Source organism: Xiphophorus couchianus, chromosome 17 (assembly GCF_001444195.1).
Source record: "Xiphophorus couchianus chromosome 17, X_couchianus-1.0, whole genome shotgun sequence".
NCBI lineage: Eukaryota > Metazoa > Chordata > Actinopteri > Cyprinodontiformes > Poeciliidae > Xiphophorus > Xiphophorus couchianus.
In genome coordinates, this window is record NC_040244.1 from 16728416 (window position 1) to 16748945 (window position 20530).

The 20530-nt window shown below is 39.8% G+C and overlaps 2 protein-coding genes across 3 annotated transcripts in view; both read left to right on the top strand.

Moving 5' to 3' along the window:
- Nucleotides 1-1339: 1339 nt before the first annotated feature.
- On the top strand, nt 1340-6127 carry nfyba (nuclear transcription factor Y, beta a). 2 transcript variants are annotated; one of them, XM_028044317.1, is made up of 7 exons: nt 1340-1471; nt 2849-2942; nt 3019-3149; nt 4207-4404; nt 4481-4559; nt 5042-5124; nt 5581-6127. In XM_028044317.1, exons 2-7 carry the CDS (start codon nt 2849-2851, stop codon nt 5611-5613), a joined length of 618 nt encoding a protein of 205 aa, XP_027900118.1. In that variant the 5' UTR covers nt 1340-1471; the 3' UTR covers nt 5614-6127. The 2 variants fall into 2 exon arrangements, with proteins under 2 accessions (XP_027900118.1, XP_027900119.1); XM_028044318.1 differs by lacking the exon at nt 1340-1471 and adding an exon at nt 1478-1762.
- Nucleotides 6128-18214: 12087 nt separating this feature from the next.
- Nucleotides 18215-20530, top strand: part of podxl (podocalyxin-like) — a 29067-nt gene continuing 26751 nt past the window's right edge. The window contains exon 1 of the mRNA XM_028043881.1: nt 18215-18750. Coding sequence (XP_027899682.1) covers nt 18708-18750 — 43 coding nt within the window. The 5' untranslated portion in view covers nt 18215-18707. The remainder of the gene's footprint in view (nt 18751-20530) is intronic.

Genomic DNA, 20530 nt, shown 5'->3' on the forward strand with positions numbered 1-20530 from the left:
ATCCATTTTTATCTTGTCTGATTAGATGAGAGTTTTTCTAAATGTAAATAGGACATTATATGGCTTTCTGGCTTTCTTCTCGTCAGTCTTTCATTAAGGCCAGATTTATGGAGTGATTGATGAATATTTGTCCAGTCGATCATTTTTCCATCAGAGATGTGGGTCTGCAGCCACCATTGTGATTTGGTGGTGGCAACATTTACTGCCCAGACCAAAAATCACAATGGTGGAATCTGGTATGAACACTACAGATTCAAAAATCATCAATAAAACATGCATGGAAGTGCAGATTATTTTTTTAAAATTCAATAATGTTTTCAATTACGTTCACAGAAAATGATTTGATGAGCATAAAGAGCTTTACTTATTTCTGAAATAGTTTATTTTCAAGATTATGTGCTACAATGGCAGCTTTATTTCAAGTTTTAAAAACTATCATGCCCTGCGACAGACTGGCGACCTGTCCAGGGTGTACCCCGCCTCCCGCCCGGAATGTAGCTGGAGATAGGCACCAGCAACCCTCCCGACCCCATTAGGGACAAAGGGTGAACGGAAAATGGATGGATGGATGAAAAACTATCATTTAAAATGGCAAACTGCAATGAACTGGTTTATAATGGAAAGATCAACAATTTAATAAAATATTAAATCAAAATGCAGGCATATATGCTGAATTTCTAATAATGATCCATTTTTTATTTGAATATAGGTTTTTAAGAAAATCTTCGACTGTGGGGTTAAATGTTAAAGAATCAAGGTTTTAAAATATAATGGCGCCATCTAGTGACGAAATATGTCAATTCAATATAAAATCTCTAAATTTTCTTTTGTGGGTTAGTGTTGAGTAAGTCTTAACACGCACGTTGCTTAATCACATCATTTATCCCGGGTTAGTAAAAACACAAACAGTAAAACGCTGATTGTACTATCTACATGTTTCTTTGAAGACTATCATAGATAAATGTTGTTTTAATTAACTCTAATTTTATTCCATACAAAAATCTGCTTTTATAGATATTCCTTTTAAATGAATATATCTGACATCATACGTCACAAAATAAATAAATAAAAATCAAGTGATATACGTTTTGGCGTGAGCAGGTGCGTTCAATGTTATTCTAAAAGTAGGGATTAAAATGCAAAACATGGATGTATATGAATAAAAAAAGCATTTTCAATATGTTGTCATTTTTTATTCAGCTTATTTCTCTGTGCGATAAAGAAAATCAGAAAAACGTTTAATTTTACACGTCATTTCTAAAAAGAACTCTTTTTGATTAAATTAAAGCTTTCATATTTCAGTTTTCTAATATCAGAGCTTACAAGAAGTCCTGGAATGCAGCACGGCCCCCTGCTGTCCAGTAGAGGTAATGCAGCCACGGCTCCGCGCTGGGACTGGTCGTTTCGCAGCCATTTTCTGTCCAACCAAACAGCCGCCTCAGGAAGGTAACCAACCAGGGCTTCATTGCAGGTTTGTGCCGGGCTCCGGCCAATGATTGCTAACCGATTGCTTGTTAGCTCGAATGGAAATGTCCGTCACTGAATGATTTTTTCATTTGTTGTCTGAGTGAATGAATGCTGCTTATCAGGAACCCTGTGCTTGGCGAAACTTAAACAATAAGCGTTAAACATTCCGGCCTGGTTACGTCTTTCTCTGCTGTGCGTGACAAAGAGCAGGCCGACGCAGACACGGGTTCCAGTGGCTTTGCAATAAGAACTTCCGCGAGGAACATTATGTACCTGAGTAATTTACCTTCAAAAGGTAATATTCCATTGGACAGTCGCTTTTTAATTTGGTAAAATCGTTTTCTTTTTGGAGACAGTCCCATCAACAAAGCTAGGTCAGGCGTTTTGGCCTGTCGGGAGCTAACATTAGCAGGCTAACAGCTGCTAGCTAGCACACAAAACAACACATTATTGCTTTTAAGTATACACATATAGCTGGCACGTACCTACAATTTTCCACGTAAAATACAACGCTACGTACTGTAGGGAGCTCACTGTATCGTGTTTTCATTAACTAGAATAAAAAACCGGGGAGGAGGATAGGTTGGGAATTTTCCAAGTCAATAGTAAATGTTTCGAGCGCAATATTGCTAGCGTGGTTCGTTAATTGTAATTCCATGTTGGTTACATGCTTAACAGGCAAAATCAATCACCGAATGAACAGGCAGGTCGAGGGTTCAAAGCTAGTCATGGCGTTGTTGAGCTTTGACAAGATACTGAAACAGCAACTCAGTTTGTCCGATAGAAAACACACTAAATAGTTCAGAGGAAGATGAACGTAGTGATGTGACAATGCTCCTCCAAAAAGAAAATGATTTTCCTTTTACTTTATCTTGTCACACTTACTTATTCCAGATCATTCCGCTAATTTTATAACCTGAATAAATTCAACATATTCGGGTGGGGAACGTTTTTCAGAAATTTGTCCCTAACTCTTACCTCCTGATGAGACATTTTCTCTGATAAGTCAGCATTTGGATGATCAGATCAAGATTATTTTGAGGTCATGCAAAACTGTTCTTTATGTGATATTTTTGTCCAGTCTTTCTCTTACTGTTGAATCATGAACAGTGAGGGCTGCAGCGCTGTGTGGTGCTCAGGGTTGTCTGATGTTCCTTTTGGAGAAAAAGCCGCAGCGCCGCTCCACAGAACATTCAGAACTGCTCACTGAAAAGCTCAGGACTGGAGCTGCAGCTCCTCCAGGTGCCACGTTGGAACCTCTGCTGGCCCTGATTGAATTAAAACGTTTATCACGACGCTGATTCCAGCATGGCTGTAGAGGTGTGTGACTTGAGACCGTTTAAAGTGTGTGTGTATGTTTTTTTTTGTTGTTTTTTTTCAGATGGACGGAGACAGCTCAACCACAGACGCCTCTCAGCTGGGCATGACTGGAGAATACATGGCTTCCAGTCATTATGTTCTCCACCCCCAGGATGGTAAGGAGGCACAAAGCTTTCCCTCAGCCCTGGGCTCATGAACAGCTAATAGATTTAGTCTAATTGTTCTTTGCAGATGATGGAGAAGAGAACATGAATGACCACGAAGACGGCGGAACCAAGGAGAACTACAGGGAGCAGGACATCTACCTCCCTATCGCTAATGTGGCTCGCATCATGAAGAACGCCGTTCCACAGACTGGGAAGGTTGGTCAGGGAGGAGAGGAGAAGAAGAAACGATCCCAATTAATTCAGTTTATTTCTGCTGTGCCATTTCACAACACGTGATAAATCAGCCCAGATTTTTTTCATTTTGGGAGATCAGATACAAGTGAAACCGATCTTATCTCATCTTTCTCCCCAAAGATCTGAAAATCAGCCACTGTGCCCTTCTGCTCTGCTGTGGAAGGATCAGCCCACTGGGTCACATCTGCACCTGAGCGGTTAACAAAAGTCTTCCCACTGATGCTAACCTAGCAACTTCGTAGCTATATTTAGCAATTTTTCTAACAAAGAAATCTGAATCTGCAAAGATTGTCCAGAAAACTGCAGTCGGTGGACTCCTACACGTCGCCTCAATGCACTTTACACAGTCATTTCTATCCAATAATACATATATCCCAACTACTCCTAGTTATCAAACAGTGCATTAAGTTCAGTTTATTACTCTGATTAGCTTAAAGAGTTTTCTGTCTAAGGAAACCCAGCAGATTGCATCTAGTCGTTGATTCTCCTGGACCAGCAGGGGGCGACAGACAGTCCTTGTGATGTTTACTGTCCAGAAATCCTGGTTCCATTGGCAGAGCTGCACTGATTGCAATTCCCTGGCCCAACACCGATCTATTAATAGCCTAATCTGCTGGTACAGATTTTATTTTTGTCTGAGAAGTTGCTAAATGTAGCAACAAAGTTTTTAATTTTTCAACAGACGTGAGCGGAGCAGAAGAGGACAGTGACTGATTTTAAGACTTGTGGAGTAAGATAAGATGGATTTCTCATGTACAAAATGTTAATGTTAAAAATATAAAAACCTGATTGTCAAATACAATGAGAATGCTTTTGAAGTAAACAAAAGCAGGAATCAGTTCAGTCAGAGGTGCAACTTTAAAGAGAAAAATTCCCTAATTAACAATTCAGTCAAAAATCAGAAGATTTCTGTCTAGATATTTTCCACTGACGTCAGAAATGTTCTTCAGATCAGTCCAGTTTCTAATGAACAGGAGACACTAAAGCTCTGAGCCTCTGTTCCTCTTCCAACCCACAGATCGCTAAAGACGCCAAAGAGTGTGTGCAGGAGTGTGTGAGCGAGTTCATCAGCTTCATCACGTCGGAAGCCAGCGAGCGCTGCCACCAGGAGAAGAGGAAGACCATCAACGGGGAGGACATCTTGTTCGCCATGTCCACGCTGGGCTTCGACATGTACGTCGACCCCCTCAAGCTCTACCTGCAGAAGTTCAGAGAGGTGAGGCCGCGTTCGCAGCGCCGCCGTGGTAACGCCTCACTGCTGCCGTAGTAACACGGATTGCTTTTTTCCCCAGGCGATGAAGGGGGAGAAGGGGATGCCAGGGGTGGCAGTTGGAGAAAGTCTGGGTGAGGATTTGACAGACGACGGCTTCGGTAAGAGAATCGCTGCCCTCTGGGTGACCAGCAGCTAGAGCAGGACATTTATCATATCAGTTATCTTTTATCGTAAAAGGATAAGGCTTTTGATTCATTGATGTTGTCATGATAAGTTTCAGTTGTTGATGACAAAAAACAAAACTGACAGATTTTTTACCGTTTTCTCCTCTATTTGTTCCATCAATATATTTTAGTAAATTCAAAAATCTGAATAAATGTAGTTACTGTGTGCAGCTTATTGACAGAAAGCTCAGTTTTTTAAGTAAGTGGCGTCCTGATGAAGCCTGTTTCAAATGAGAATGTTTTTGTTTGTGGCACTATGCAGCCATACATTCAGCTAAAAAATAAGTAATGACTTGGTTTTTTAAATCAGTGCTGCAAAACATGACGATCTAAGTCTGTTTCACCCACTCCTACCAACACCTGAGATTTTCCAGTTCACGCTCCTGTTTTCTCTGACTTTTCCTCTTTCTCCTCAGCCAATCCGCTTCCAGCTGGGATTATCACAGCAGATGGTCAGCAGCAGAACGTCATGGTCTACACCACCACCGCATATCCACAGGTACAACCCCCAGTTGTCATTTGAAATCATTTGCTATGTGGGGTAGATTGATTCATTTCACACATTTATTGCTGTAGATTTAGAGGTAATGAAAACCCAAGATTCAGTTTCCGCCACAGTTCTTCCTTCCACTCAACTTCCCACTAATATTAAATTAAGGGTTTTTATCTATATGACAATGAAGTCCAGTTGATTCACTCATTGAGTTCACAATGGTGAATATATAGTGGTGAATACACATACATTAAAAAAATGAAAAGCCTTTAAGTGAATGTGATGTAGTGTAGGTTCATAATTTTATAGCAACAAACAAAACAAAAAAATAATGATTGTGAATAAGACATAACTCTTTCAGTGCAGTACCTGTGTGTGTACAAACCAAACAGAGTTAGGTCTGATCCTTGAGGAGCAGCTGAGTGGATTAAACAGTGTTCCCATCGTTCCCATCTGTTTCAGATTCCCACCGTACAGCAGATCCAGTTTTCATGACGAGCGCCAACACCAGGCCCTCCTGCCGGGCTTTTACCCAGGGCTCACGCTCACCTGATGACCTCTGACCCTTCCGCTGGGAAAGGCCATCCAATCGGCTGGAAGGGAAGCATCTGGAAAAGCCCTCATGTACAGAGAAATCACTACCTGTTTCGTAGAGTGTGTAGTTTCTAGTTGTCAGGTACCAAACGTTTGGAGAACTTCCAAGTCCGCTGGGAGATGCAAGGCTTTATTTTAAAAACTAGTCCTCTTACATGGTTTAGTGTTGGATTATGTTCGTGCTTGTGTATCAATGTGTTTTGCCTTTAAGCGTTTTTTGATGCGTTTCGGTTCAGGGGGAGGGTTCAGAGAGGGTCTGTGAAGGGAGGGGTTTCTGTCCAGGCTGGTTTTTGAACACCTGCGTTCAGAAGGAGCCACGTTGTTACCTTCACATTAGATCAAGCAGCTCTTTTTGTAAGTGAACACATGTGCTTTAATGTTATGGAAACCTTTTGAATAAAAATTCAGAAGTGATCTTTGAAGCGTCTGTTCTTTAACTTCTGTCGTTTACCTTGGAAAATTAGGGTATCTAAACATTGTCTTTGAATGTTTAGTGGAAGGAAAAAGTGTGCACAGCTGACCTAACATTTTCATTCTCCCAATCTGGAGAATGAAGGCCTTTTATTTTACTGTTTGTTTTTAACAGTAATATGAGAGAGAGACCTTATGCTGGTCTCTCTCAGGCTGTAAATTCTGAATAAAATTTACTGAAACGTGTGGCTGTGTCATAAAAAAACAAGAAGCAGCTCAATGGGGAGGAATATTTAGCTTCCACCAAATGCTTCTGATTGGTTCATTTAACAACTACAGAACAAGATGAGCATATGAATGGAAGGATTCAGTCACCATAAATGATTTAATTTTACATATTTGATGAAATTAAGCATTTAGGATTGGGCAATAAGTCATTTTAACAATCAAATTTTTGTTTTTTAAGATTTTGTTTTAGGAAAATCTGGATTTTCTTTTCCTCACTGATGCATCTCATGGTTTCCATGGTTTCCAGGGCCTACCATCTTGTTTGGCAAGTGTGTTTTACAGCTTCTATTCACTGAGGTCAACTCACAAAAGGATGACTGGGGAAAAAAAGGCCAATTTTCAAAAATATTTTATGTCACTTGTATTTGTTTCTTTCAGCCAGAAAAAATGTTTTAAATCAGAAATTGAATTTGGTGTGAAAAAATCAGCGATGTCATTTTCTAAGCCATATCAACCCAGCCCTAGCATAACGTTCCTAAAAATTCCTAAAAGGTGTTGTTTTTTTTTACTTTATAATTAAATAGCTCGCAAAAAAAACAACAACATCATTACTCCTGTACAGAAGTCTGAAAGTGTTTTGCAGTCTAACAGCAGGTTCACCCTGGGTTGTCCGCCAGGCTGAAGAGAGAGATGACTGCAGAACAGAGTGAGGAGGTCAACATGGTCCAGCCGTACTCCACTGGGACAAAGCATTCACTCCACGATCCATAAAAGTTTCAAAGTTTCAGATCATCAAACACATTTTGAAATCAAAACAAAAATAAACTTTTAATTACATAGATTGATACAAACAGACTGATGTCTACAAGCCTTTGATTATGACGATTTTCCGCTAGCAGCTAATAACATATTCAAGGTTCAAATGTTACATCTGACCAATAAAGAACATTTCAAAAGCAGACGTGGGCTTAATGTAAAGCATGTTTAACACCTACTTTATTTTGAAATTATACTTTTAATCCAACATGATTCTCATAAATATGGCAACAGGCCCATTCAATTAATTGAAATTAATTTCAGGAACTTTATCACCAAGTGATAAAGTCTTCTGTTTGGATACAAAAAGTCTTGTAATGTTTCTGTAACTCTGAAAACCTGCTGTTGGATCAACATGCTCTGATTAAAACACCTTCATCTAATTCTTTATTTCTCATGTAAATGTCTTAAAAGTATGTGAAAGTGAATTGTGGGAATATTAAGAGCAAAATAATCTGTTAGAAGAGTTTCAGTCAGATTTGAAAGCTGATTATAGAACTGAAGGAACACTGGTGAAAATCATGAATAATTCTCAGAAAATGTAAATAAATGTAATAAATTAGAATATATGTTCCAATAAGGCTCATTTGTCAGAATAAAACCTTTTGAGAATAATAACCTTTAAGCAGGTATTGAATATACTTTTCATCAAATCCACATTTCTGTTTCTGATTTTAAATGTCATGTTTTCATGAGCTGTAGCAGAAATAGAGGCTTTCAGGATTCCATCCGTGTCTAAATGATCTATCAAATGTTTTTCCACTTACTGATTAAGTTCATTAAAATAAATAAACTTTCTCATTTTAATTTATTCAATGTGTACAGGAGATCAACATCTGTATCTCCTCACATATCTCCTGTCTTTGGTCCTGTTGTCATTCTTGAGACGATAAATTCCTTCTGATATATTCTACATATAAAATGTCAGGTTTCCTGTGGGTGGTCCCACTTCCAGCATTCCAGTTATGGAAGCAACTTCTGTAAAGCCCCATCAGGGCCCCGTCAGGCCTCCATCAGGCCCCTGATAGACCCTGTTAGGCCTCCGTCAGGCCCCCGCCCCACCAGGCTCATTTCCTCCTATAGAAGCTCAGGGATCGGCCCTTAGACTTTTCCCCAGGAAGCTCCTGTTGGCTGTTTCCTGAGCCTCTCCCACTCTGTGAATAAACAGCACACTGTCTGCCAGCCGACTTTCACATGCCTACAGAGACGTTCATTCAGGTAGAAACACACACATACACACGCACACACACATTCATTAACCCAAGAACATCTATCACCTTAAAAAAAATTGATTCACACACAGAACTTGACCGCCTCCCTTTCCTTTTTCTCCCTTCCTCATTTGTCTCCTCATCCTCATCCTCTGACCTCACCCTCCACCTCTACCTTTGTCATAGTGAGACTATAAATAAGAAAAACAAAACAGGTTAAATATACTGGATGCCACAGAGCACAACTCAACATGACCTTTTTCTATAATGCCACATACTGGAATATATTCCCACATTTAAATCATGAAAATATTTAGACGTTACAGCATCAGTTACAGGATCGTTGTTTCTATAAAGGACCTACGACTCAAGCAAGTTTTATGAATTACAGTCACACGGTTCCTCACATCTAATCGTCTCTACCTGATGGACTACCCATCGTATCACATGACCACTTTTTAAAAGTATTCATACATCTGAACGTTTCCACATTTTGCCATGTTATAGCCACACGCTTCATTGTAATTTAAGGGATTTGATGTGACAGACCAACACAAAGCAGAGCATGACTGTCAGATGGAAGGAAAATGATGCATCCTTTCTATAATCCTTGACAGATAATAATGTGAAAGGTTGTTTGTATTCAACCTGGCCATCGTCTCCCTACACAGGTCTGCTCAATTCTCATCTCTCTTCATGGCGATTTCTGACATTGACCTTGATTTCTCCAGTTGAATTTCAACTGGGCCAATCAGTGAACAGAAGGAGAAGTTGAGAATGATGTCATCGGTTAACAGTTCACTAAAGGAGTCTCAGCCGTATTGCAAAGGAGAACAGACAGAAGTTTGAAGAAGTTTGTTTTTCATAAAAATGAAAACCATGAATTATTATGTTGCTTCTTGACAAATATTTATTACTTGCAGCATACAATGAAGTGATTACTTTAGATAACAAATACATGTTTAACAATAAATAGTCATAGAACTGCTTACATTTCTACATTATTTTCTCGTCATGAATGAAGGCATTCAACCTTTGAAATGCAAGGAAGTGATTCCTGTGTTGCCGTTCTCTGGTACTGAGGAGATTACCAATAAATCGGATTCAAATATACGATAAAAAGTTCAGTGAGGTCAGAATGCTGTTAGATCATCAAATAAAATGAGCAGAGAAACTATTAAAGTGACTCAGTTAGCAGTGCAGAATGCTTACAATGAGGCGGTGTATGGGTGGAGCAGCTGTGAATACCAGCACCGTTTCCCCAACAGAACATAGCAGTGCTGTGAGGTCATCAATGTAGGATTGGATTTTCATTTATGTCATTCCCCAAATATAGTCACTTTGTCCAGAATAACATTTTATACTGACAGTGGTGTGTCAAAGTTAGCATACATCTAAAGTGTTGTATTCAGCCACATTTACTATAATACCCTGAAATAAAACCCAGACCAGAGATTAATTCTACATCCTGTCCACTATCCAGTATCAGAAACAGCCTCTTTAACACTGAAAAGAAAACAGGAAGCGTATTTAAATGGATACACGACTCTTCAGAAACTGACTGGTTTCTTGAGACTTAAAAATCTGAATGCTGCCTCAGAGGATCAGGATTTTACAGAGCCCTCTAGGAGACACGGGGACTTTTTTTTTCTTTTGCCTTCCCTCGCAATAATGTACTGATTAGTTAATGAGGCATAACTGAATACTGTAAGCCTTTCTTACGGTGGCCACCATCTTTCTACTGTTATATAAGGTTTTCATGAGGTTTTTCCATGTATCTTAATATCTTGTTATGCAATATCTGAAGTTTTATATCTTTTATTTCAGGATAGAAATGCACCACAAACCTGTACCCTATGATATTCTGTTTAGATCATAGGATATAAACAGAAACATTCCGTAAGAAAGAAAGAAATAAAAAATACATCCAAACTATTTGGACTATTTCAGAGTTACATGTTGTACATGTTGCTTATTTTGTCAATTTAAGGTTTTCAATTAAAATGCAATTAATTATTTATCTCAATTAAATGTTTTAAATGAGTCCCACCATTATTTTAAATTGATTTGAGTCAATTATGTTAAAAAAAATCTGCTAATTGCAATTATCCAGCACTCTCTGTCCAAAAATCTTCATCAGAAAATACTCTCTCCCATGCTGGGCCAATGAATGGGGTTATATTTCTATATTGATCATTTGTTGTTACCATGGTAAATGCTGTGGAAACAGAAAACTTCTCTGGACCCTGGAAAAAGGTCCCTCTATCTTGTAAAAGCCATTACAGAACTTCTTGGTCGCCACTCTACGAAGCGGTCATTTGATCTGTGTTTGGGCAGAGGTCACTGACTGAAGTCGTGTGTGAGGTGGAAATCCTTATTCCTCACCAAATACATGAAACAGTTCAGCATGAGTTTAAAGCTGAGTTTGGAATGGAAATGTGGAGATGTTCTTTCCACTGAAGGCAGAGCCGTACTGGTGGAGGGTTACAGTCCGCCGTGTCAGACGGCGATGGATCCTCTCTGTCAGCCAGCCTGACCTCTGCTGTCACTCATTCCTCTGGTCCTCCAAGGACTGATACCTTCCTGTCATTCCTCATGTCTGGGAAATGTCTCCTCCACACACACACACACACACACACACACACACACACACACACACACGCACACACACACACACGCACACACACACACACACATACACACCCCCCCCCACACACACACACTGTCCTTCATCCTCTCACTCCTTTCTTGACTTATCCTACATCACCTCCTTCCTTCCTTCAGTCTCTGTCTCTGTGAGGGTCCATGGACGAATCCTGAAAACATCATCTGGATGGATCCGACCCAGCCCCCTTAAAGTTTGTTGGAGTGACGTGTGCATGCCTGGTTCAGGCCGCAGCTCCGCCTGGTACCAGGCTGCTGATAACAAGGTGTGGAGTGTTCTGTGTCCTATCATATCATTGCTCTCATGTCATGGCGTCTCCCACACGGGACATGTGATGCAGAACAGAGAGGCAAAAACAAGAGAAGCTCTCGTTGATGAAAGATGAGCAGTTCACACGTCAAACCAAGAAAAACTGTAAACAACCCAAGTTTCACTGATGGGATACGCAAAACCTGGCAAATAGTCACAACCTTTAGGTTGTTTTACCATTTGAAAGAAATCTCATTACATTTCATTGAGGTTTTATAAGACTGCATCAGTATCAAGTAGGACGATCATACACTTCAAAACTAAACTAAAGTAAATAATCTGAAAAGTGCAGACTGCAGATCACACTTAGTTTTAGAGTAGTAGGAGAAAGAATAGGAGTGAGGAACAGATTGTCTAAACCGATAGCAGCATGACCACAGAAATAGCTGAGGATAACCTGAGCCAGTCTGACTACAGGCTTTATCGTGTTTCAGTCTTGTCTTTAAAGCAGGCAGAGTGACTATCATGGACTAAAACTGGGAGCTGATAGCTGAACGCCACAGTCTGCTCCAGGGCAGCTGGTGCTATCATCCATTATGACGGAGCTAACTATTGAAGGTCTTCACTTTTAACTCTACAGTATGATGGAGTTATCATGTTAAAAAGTTTAAGGCAGCAACAACAAAGAGAAGTTAAATTGGTGAGATGTGATTTCTGGTATTGACTGGATCTGAGTTCTCGCTGCAGGATCTGGAACCTGAAGGTTTATGGGATACATTGAACTTCCTGATACTGAAGAACAACAACCTCAACAAATCAAGAGGACTGGTCCTACTGCATCGCTCTGGGACAGTATAGTTCTAACTGTGGTAACACTGTGAAGGTGAACAAAGGAAATCTCTTTAAGATGTTTAAATGACACCGACCTCCTGCACAATTGCTGGAGTCCATGTAACACCATCTAGATTCAGCAGTTTGCTACTCAGGGATTCTGGTCTAAAGTTGGCAACATTGTTTTGAATTTCTGAATTTGAAAGCAGAAATGTTGAAGTCTTCTGGGTTTTTATGTATTGAAGACATTCCTGTAATATCATAAACTGATTGGATTCACCAGGTTTTACTAATAAATACAGCTGAATATCATCAGCATAACAAATGATAATTTTACAGTGTAGAAGCAGATATATAGGAAATACTGTAGTATTGGACTAGGCAAGGCAAGGCAAGGCAACTTTATTTATATAGCACCTTTCAGCCAAAGACAATTCAAAGTGCTTGTACAAAGAAGTTAAAAACAACATACAACAGAATAAAAATAAACAAAATAAACATTACAAATTTGAATATAGTTAAAAATAAATAAATAAAAATTTAAGAATAGGCAACGTCAAATAAGAAGGTTTTTAACCTTGTTTTAAATAAACTCAAGGTAGGGGCAGTCTTACAGTGAGCAGGAAGCTTATTCCAGAGTGTTGGAGCATAAAAACTAAAAGCTGCTTCAACGTGTTTAGTTCTGACTCTTGGAATGGTTAGAAGGTTTGATTCTGATGATCTTAAAGGTCTGAGTGGTACATATGGTTGAAGACTAAGCACTAAACCCTGTGGTACTCCATTAGTAACCCAGATGAGTGACTTCATCACACAAGTTTTCTGTTTTGTTTTGTTTTTTTAACATATTTTGAACTCCAGCAATGGGAATAAACGTCCAGAATGTGAGTGTTCACTAAATCACAAGGAGGATTAGTTCCTTATCTCCTTAGAATGTGTTTCCCAAAATGTCAGCAACCTCTGATAGTTGGTGGGTGACGCAGTGAGGAGCGCTGGAGTGGGAGGTTTAATCATGGTGAAGAGGAGGGGATGAAGAGACGGGTACGCTATGTGCCATGCAGAGAAAGGAGAGAGGGGGGCTGCGGCGAAGAGAAGAGTGTGAAGGAGACGGAGAAGGTTCTGATGAGGTTACTGGGGATGAGATGGGGTGTCAAAGGAGGGACGGGGGGCAGAGAGGGAAGAATGTGCTCCTACGTTGCTGACATTCCTGCCTCATTGTGACAGGCTAATGAAGCTCAGGGATGCTGCATGGAGCCCAGAGACAGAAGTGCAGGAGCAGATCTGGCTAACAGATGCTGGACTTACAGACTGAGGGACCTGAGAGGAAACCACAGAGAGTCATCACTGCTCTGATGAAGATGGGCCCATGTGAAAAATCAGATATAAAACACCTACAGGATGTTGTAGAAAAAAAAGAAAGATTTGTTTAGGCTTTATTAATAAACACATGATTTTGTTTCTGGTTTTCTTACTTGTTTTGTATTTTTTGGCCTTTTATATTTTACATTTGAATATGTTTTTGCTTATTCTGTTCAATCACTGGTAGATATGGGTTAACATTTTCTTGACAAGTTTTCAAAAGTCTGGCATACGAAACTTTGGATTGATATCAGAAGAGACGGTACAGCATGGGGAAATATTTGCATTTCCAAACTTTCTGTGCCTCAAAATCATTTCCCAATCAAAATGTTTACACATGAGCACGAACAACCTGGAGGTGGAGCTGAAGGAAAATGAAAACCTTTCAAATATAAATCTGAAAAGTGCGTTTGTATTCAACAACTGAACCACCTGCATTAAAACGAATGTTAACTCCTTAAGAAAAAGCCACAGCTGCGGTTTAAATGTAACTGTAAGGGAATACTGCTGGCCACACTTACAGCAGTAACTTATGAATGAATATTAAAAATGTCAGCTATCCTTCCTCTGAACAGGGCCTCTGATGAAAGAGATCTTTTACATGAAATAAATGTTTCAAATATTTTTATCTTGACCTTGAGCAAAGTTGTCTCTGTCTTTATGAAGGCTGAACTCCAATTTAATGAAAAGGCACACAAGAAACATAATTATTTGTTATTCATTATGCAATTTAAAAATACTAACACCATATGCTAACTTGTAAAACTACCTATTTGGAGAAGAGAATAAAATGGTGGGAGTTCTGGTGTGTAAACTAGTTTTTGTTGATCTATTGTGAAGCAATTAGATTTTTCTATTTTAATAGGTGAATATATCTATAAATAGTTTTCCTTCCTTTACTTCTTTCTTTGTGTAGTTTTGCTGATGGTGTTTAGCAGCCGCTCGTCTCCAGTCTGTAGAGCTCTACAGTGAACATCAAAGTGAATGAAGAGCATCCTGCCGTCCTCAAACATGTCATATTCCTGTTAGCTCAGTGACACATCCTTCCCCTTCTCCAGTTTCCGTCTGTCATCTTGTTTTTGATGAGGAGAGCGGCGCTGCTAACCACAGCAGACCCTGTGGGCCCCGGACTTCAGGGGCCCCTGCTGAACTCCACTGGGCCAGTCACATGGCGGCGGTGGAGGGTCAAAGATCTGCTGAGCTCAGCTAATGTTGCTAATACATTTAGTCATATATGTGATGTAGTATAGTCCAAACTGCTTCGATCTGTGGCAGCACTAACTCCTTCATTACATCTTTAAACTCAGCTGAAACATTTTGAGCCTCCTACAAAACTCAGCTCAGCTCTTTTTAGGGTTTTTCTTGTTTTATATTTTTTATGGCAAAATCTGGTTAAAGAAGGAAGAATCCAAACACTCCACATCACCTCTGTGGCCTGTTCTGTGCTAGTTCTAAACTAATTTTCTTGTGATATCAGGCATTCTTGTCTTTGATAAATGTATTTACTTTAAGATGGCCAAAGCTGTCTTTATTAAATAAAGGAGTTTTAAAATTCCTTCACTTTTTATGGTTTGTGCTAATGTAGAGTTTAAAATGTCACTGGTTAGTTGTTTTTTTTTTAGCTGTGTGTAAAAGCTCTAGTGAGTGTCTGGCTGAAGTTACCATGTTTGAGCTAAAATCACTCAGAAACAGAAGAAAGTATCCAAAATGTTTAAAGGATGTTTAGGACAAATCTTGGTATATGATATGAGCCAACATATAAGGTATACAAGCTGACTGGCTCAGAGAAGATCTTTAAGAACACAGATGGTTATTGGCTCAATAAAACAGACGCAAATTTAACAACGGCCTGATAGGAAATTGTAGCCTGTTACCATCTGCTAACGTGGCGTTCTGTCCTGCAGTAAAGAACCGTTTCAGTTTTCTATTGCATTGCTAAAGTCGCCCACAAACATGTTGCTGTGACATCGATCTGCTGCAGGTGAGGGAGCTATTACCACTGATAACATCACAAGCTGCATTTCCATTATGTGTGCCCAAACCTTTGTTTATATTCTGTTAATGTAGAAAAAACACAATTTTGCAATTGCGGCGTTTCCATTAAATAAGGAAGACAATTAAAATCACATGTTAATACTTTTGTTGACACAACAAGTCATTAATAATCATTCTGCACCATAATCCTCCAACTAGTTTCTGTCGTCGTCTTCTTCATGGTTTGCGGCAGTGGCAACATCTGGTGACTCGTGTGACGTGAAAAAATGTTTTCATTACAGTTTTGCAAAATAGACCAATTGCGGTACTACCACAACACCACTTAGAACCAGAACGTTTTATTGAAAAATTATCATTTTTTAAAAATTGCCTTGTTTCCATTGTGCAAATTTATTTTTGAAATGCAGTGACACAGTCAACGGAAACGCAGACATAAAGCTTCGGTTCTACAATCTAAGACCCAAACCTGAGGGTGTGTCTGCTGAGCTGAACGATGTGTTTACTGTCTCACGTATTGTTGTCACAGCATGTTTTGTTTTGTTTTTCTATGAAGACAGGATATTTTGGAGTTATCTCAAGAAAAGCACATGGTTGACTCAGAGCAAAGAGACGGACTAAATACACGTAGCGTCTGGATGTCTAAAGACTTCTAATCGCTGCTAAGTGATTGGATGATGATGCCTGTCTGTTAGCATGCAGTTTCATACACGTAGTGAATAAAACGCCTTGTGAATGTTTGAGCGAGAACTGCTTTTTGTGAATTTAGTCACACTGAGACTAAAGTAATATAAACACTGAGATTATAACTGAAGAAAACTGATACGCATTACATCCAATCCACCAATAATCACCAAGTGTTTCTTGGATGATAGTATCTGCTATGAATGCAGACATTCAGACTTTAATCTAACAGTCACTTCCAGATCTGCCACCCAAGCATGACTCCTGACTTCAAAGGCGTCTTTGAAGCTTCATCTCCAAAACGTTTTATGAACGACTCATCACAGTTCCAAAGGCAGGAAACCCCACGGAGTCTCCCACACCCTGATGCTTATCTCATCTCTCTGCATTCGTCCAGACGTTCCATAGAAGGCCAGCGGAGCTTAAATGACCCCGAAGCAGTTAGCAGTTACATGCTAACTCAGTGTCCTAATAATGAAAGTGTTTTGCTTATGTGCTTAGCATTAAGAAAAGGATCTGGAGGAGGTCCAGTTATTTCCTGTCAGTCAGAGATTTGGAGCCACATGAATGGAAACTCTGCAAAAAGAAAATGGCAGTGGAAGCAATTCCTGGAACAGTTGGAAATATTTGTTGTCATGGATACAAGCAGCCAAATGAACTCAGAGGTTCCTGCAGAGCAGAACTTTAGATGAATTTCATCTGAAGTCAAACACGGAGTCAGTTGAACCAACAAGAACATTTCTGGAAGAAATCACATTGCTGTTGTTTCTGGATGAAAGGCTCACCTTTTAAAATCCATCTGCAGATGGAACATGAATGTCCTCAGTTTAGATCATCACACTGACAGACGGTTCTCCTGACGGGTCATCATTCCAAAACGCAACTTCCAACTTCTGACCGAATTAAAACACTTTCAGACATTCTGCTGGCTGATCTGTGAAAATGTATTCGTCTTTCTAAAGCTACATGAACTATTAGCTCAAAACACATTAATGTTTGGTCTGAACCAGATCTTGCTCTGTGTCTTAAAGATACATTCAGAAAATTTTAGTCTTCACAAATTTTCTTTTTGTCCTTAACTTTAAGAGTTCCCTCTAACATCACTGAAAGATCAAATTTTAGGTTTGGCATAACTGACTGGATTAACAAAAGCAGGTAATTCCTGTCAAGCATCTCGACTGTAGATGAGTCACTGTGTAATGTCACAGGCCGGTGCTGATGCAAGGAAGGACAGTCAGAGGACAAAATTAAAGGATGATTCCTTTCATTTTAATTTGACTGTTATGTTTTTCTCCATATCTTTCTTTTTCTAAAGTTTTGCTGTTTTCTTTGGAAATTAAGCATTTTATATGTGAATATGGACCAATGAAACTCATTATAGCTTTTATAGAACTTAAACCTTTCCACATTTTGTCTCACTACAACCTCCAGCTGTACTTTATGAAATGTTATGTGACAGACAAACAAGTAGCATAATAGTATAGTGTAAAAAAGACAATGTTTTGCTTTTTTTCTTGTTTTTCATAACAACAATTGGAACTTAATTTCTGCCAATAAAGAACAATTCAAAGTTCAACAGGAAATTATGAAAGCCATAATTTTGACAGATTATATTCAGATTCTGATTATGAGATAGGAAGTTACACTGTTTCTTTAAGAAGACTTGATAATACATGCAAGCCTCCCAGAGGAGCCAAAACGTTTGGACTCTTGAAACTCAGGAATTTAAATGTTTTTTTATTTTTATTTTTTATTATTTCTGAGATTAATTGCAAAATTGTCTTGATTTTTCTAGAAAATTTGCAACTTTTCAAACTCGGATCTTTCCTTGTTTTTCCTAGAATATTTTTGATTTTTTTTTTTAGCAGAAATGCGCTCCTAATTTTCATTTTTCCATCTTGGGTTGCTTGAATCCGCTGCCATATTCTCCAGATCGGATCACATCAGTGCTGATGTGACTTCACCCCACGCCCTGGAGGAACGGACCGTTTTAGAACTGAATCCAAACCAAGGGGAACACATTGTCTCCTGGCTTCCTTTGTTATTCAAAGTGTCCCAGCAGCAGCAGAAAGTCCAGGAGCGGTGGGATTGGACTGCTCTGGGTCAGCCCCTGCTTTCTCATGATAAGGAAGGCAGGGCCGAGCTGCTGCTCTGCAAACAACTCAACTCTTTGGAGGAGAGCGGGGCCGGCTGGAGCACAATACGGGACGGAGCCTCTGTGGGAGAGCGACTAAAGAACAACGGGGCAGCCAAGGAGACCACAGAAATACTCTTCCCCCAAATCCCCAAGTCCGCACAGAGAGAGGAGACAAAGACGGTGCAGAGAGCAACAAAAGCATTCTTTGCTTTCAGTCCAGCACCAAAAGAAACAACTAAAAGAAAAACAATAAGCTAAGCAAGATCATTTTCCCTTCAGAACCAAATTGAAGGAGAAAGGTGTGACAGTTGCATTTGTAATCAGAGCAACATCTCCAAAAACCAAGGTGAGGGCCAGAGGAGCTGTGCTGCATGAAGGACGGATCCATCTGGAGGAAGACAAGCTCAGAGACAGGATGAGGGCGACGCTGACCGTCACCTGGCTGCTGCTTTCACTGAGTGAGTACACAACCACACCAGCTACACGGCTCACGTTTCAGCACCCGTTGTCCAGAGGGGTCAGGGTGTGACGGAGCATGCAGGATGTGCATCACTGCTGGGCAGCAACAGGTGTGCATCGGATGAGTTTGGCTGCAGCACACGCTGTGAAGTGTTCCCACAACATCCTACTTCAATCTTCTGACTTCTCATGTCGTCCAAAACAGATTCCCAGTTAAAATTGGACAAAAACATAACATAAAGTACAAGTTAATGTAATCAAAAAACACTTTTTCTGCACATTCGTACTTGGAATCCTACCATCACATTTCAGAAACTTTTACACAAAGTGAAAAGGTTTGGATTAATTCACTTAAAATATGTGAATGTGAGGTTCATCTGAGAGGCTGTGGGTGGAGGTGGGTGGAGGTGTGGGAGCAATGCTAACAAGTTGTGATTATTGTGGTGCAGTATAGAGGTGCAGTTGTTTCATAATAAGCATATTGATAAATCTTTCAGATTTTGCAGATGGTTTAATCATTATTGACAAAATATAAACTTTGCAAAGTTCGGTAGAGAGTGGAGAGTTTGATACTAAATTAGTAGTGCTTGATCCTTGCCTTATTTATATATATATATAATATATATATATAAAATGACCTGAAGTGCGGAGTGTATTTGTGATCAGCCTCCCTCTCTAATGATTTGTCTCTATCAGAATCACACAGATACTGAAATCCTAGTCACACGGATTCTCTACTGGATTTAGGACTGAACCTTCAGGAATTCGCTGTGATCTAAACGATTCCATGATCTAAACTATTCCGTTGTCTCTGGTTGTAAGTGTTGGGGTGTTGTCCTGCTGGTGGCTGAGCCTCAGTCCCAGTCTTCAGTCTGCAGCCTCCAGCAGATTTTCCTCCAGGATGGGTGTGTATTTATCTCCAACAACTTCCCATGAGCCATCAGCAGCTCTGTCTCTGATGAGGAAACGCCGTGTTACTTCCACTGCTATGTGCATTGTGAGCGCATAGCAGTGGTGATGTGCAGCGTTTGTTTTCTACCACACATTAGGATCTAGGACAACATGATGGGTCCTCTGTGTGGCTCATGGCTAGTGGAAAACTGTTAAAACTTGAGCTGTGGATCTCTGCAGCTCCTCCAGAGTTAACCAGTTGCTTCTCATTAATGCTCTCCTTGCACATGGGGATTGGTTCAGCTGAGCCTCCATGTCTGTGTGGGTTCATATTGGGCCCATGTGGGATGTTGTGTCAGAAGCTAGTCCCGCTTTAAGCTTCATGATGCAACAGATGGGTTTATGCTGAGATTAAATGACACACAGGTGGATTATTTACTAACTAGTTGATTGTTGAAGTCAGTTCTGGATTTTAGGCGTTAAATACATGTCACATTTTACAGGTTTTCTTTCCTTGTTTGCACAATTACACACTACTTTGTGTTATTCATCCTTTAAAATTTCAATAATACATTCAGGATTGTGGCTGCAAAAGGAAAAAAAATGTTTCTGAAATGTTAGGAAACGTCTGGAATCCTCATATGTCAGGAACATCAGGAATTAAAGCTTTAACTCTGCAGAAAAAATTTAACATTAAGTACAAACAATTAATCTAGTTCAGATTTTTTGTTTGTTTGTTTTTTGCTCCTTGATCAGACCATACAGTTAAGTAGGATCCATGGCTCCTCCCTCTGAAAACACACAGACACACACATGCCAAGACCAAAGATCTTGAATAATGATGCCACCCCCCAACCCACCCTCTCCCTTCACCCGCTCTCTCCCGCC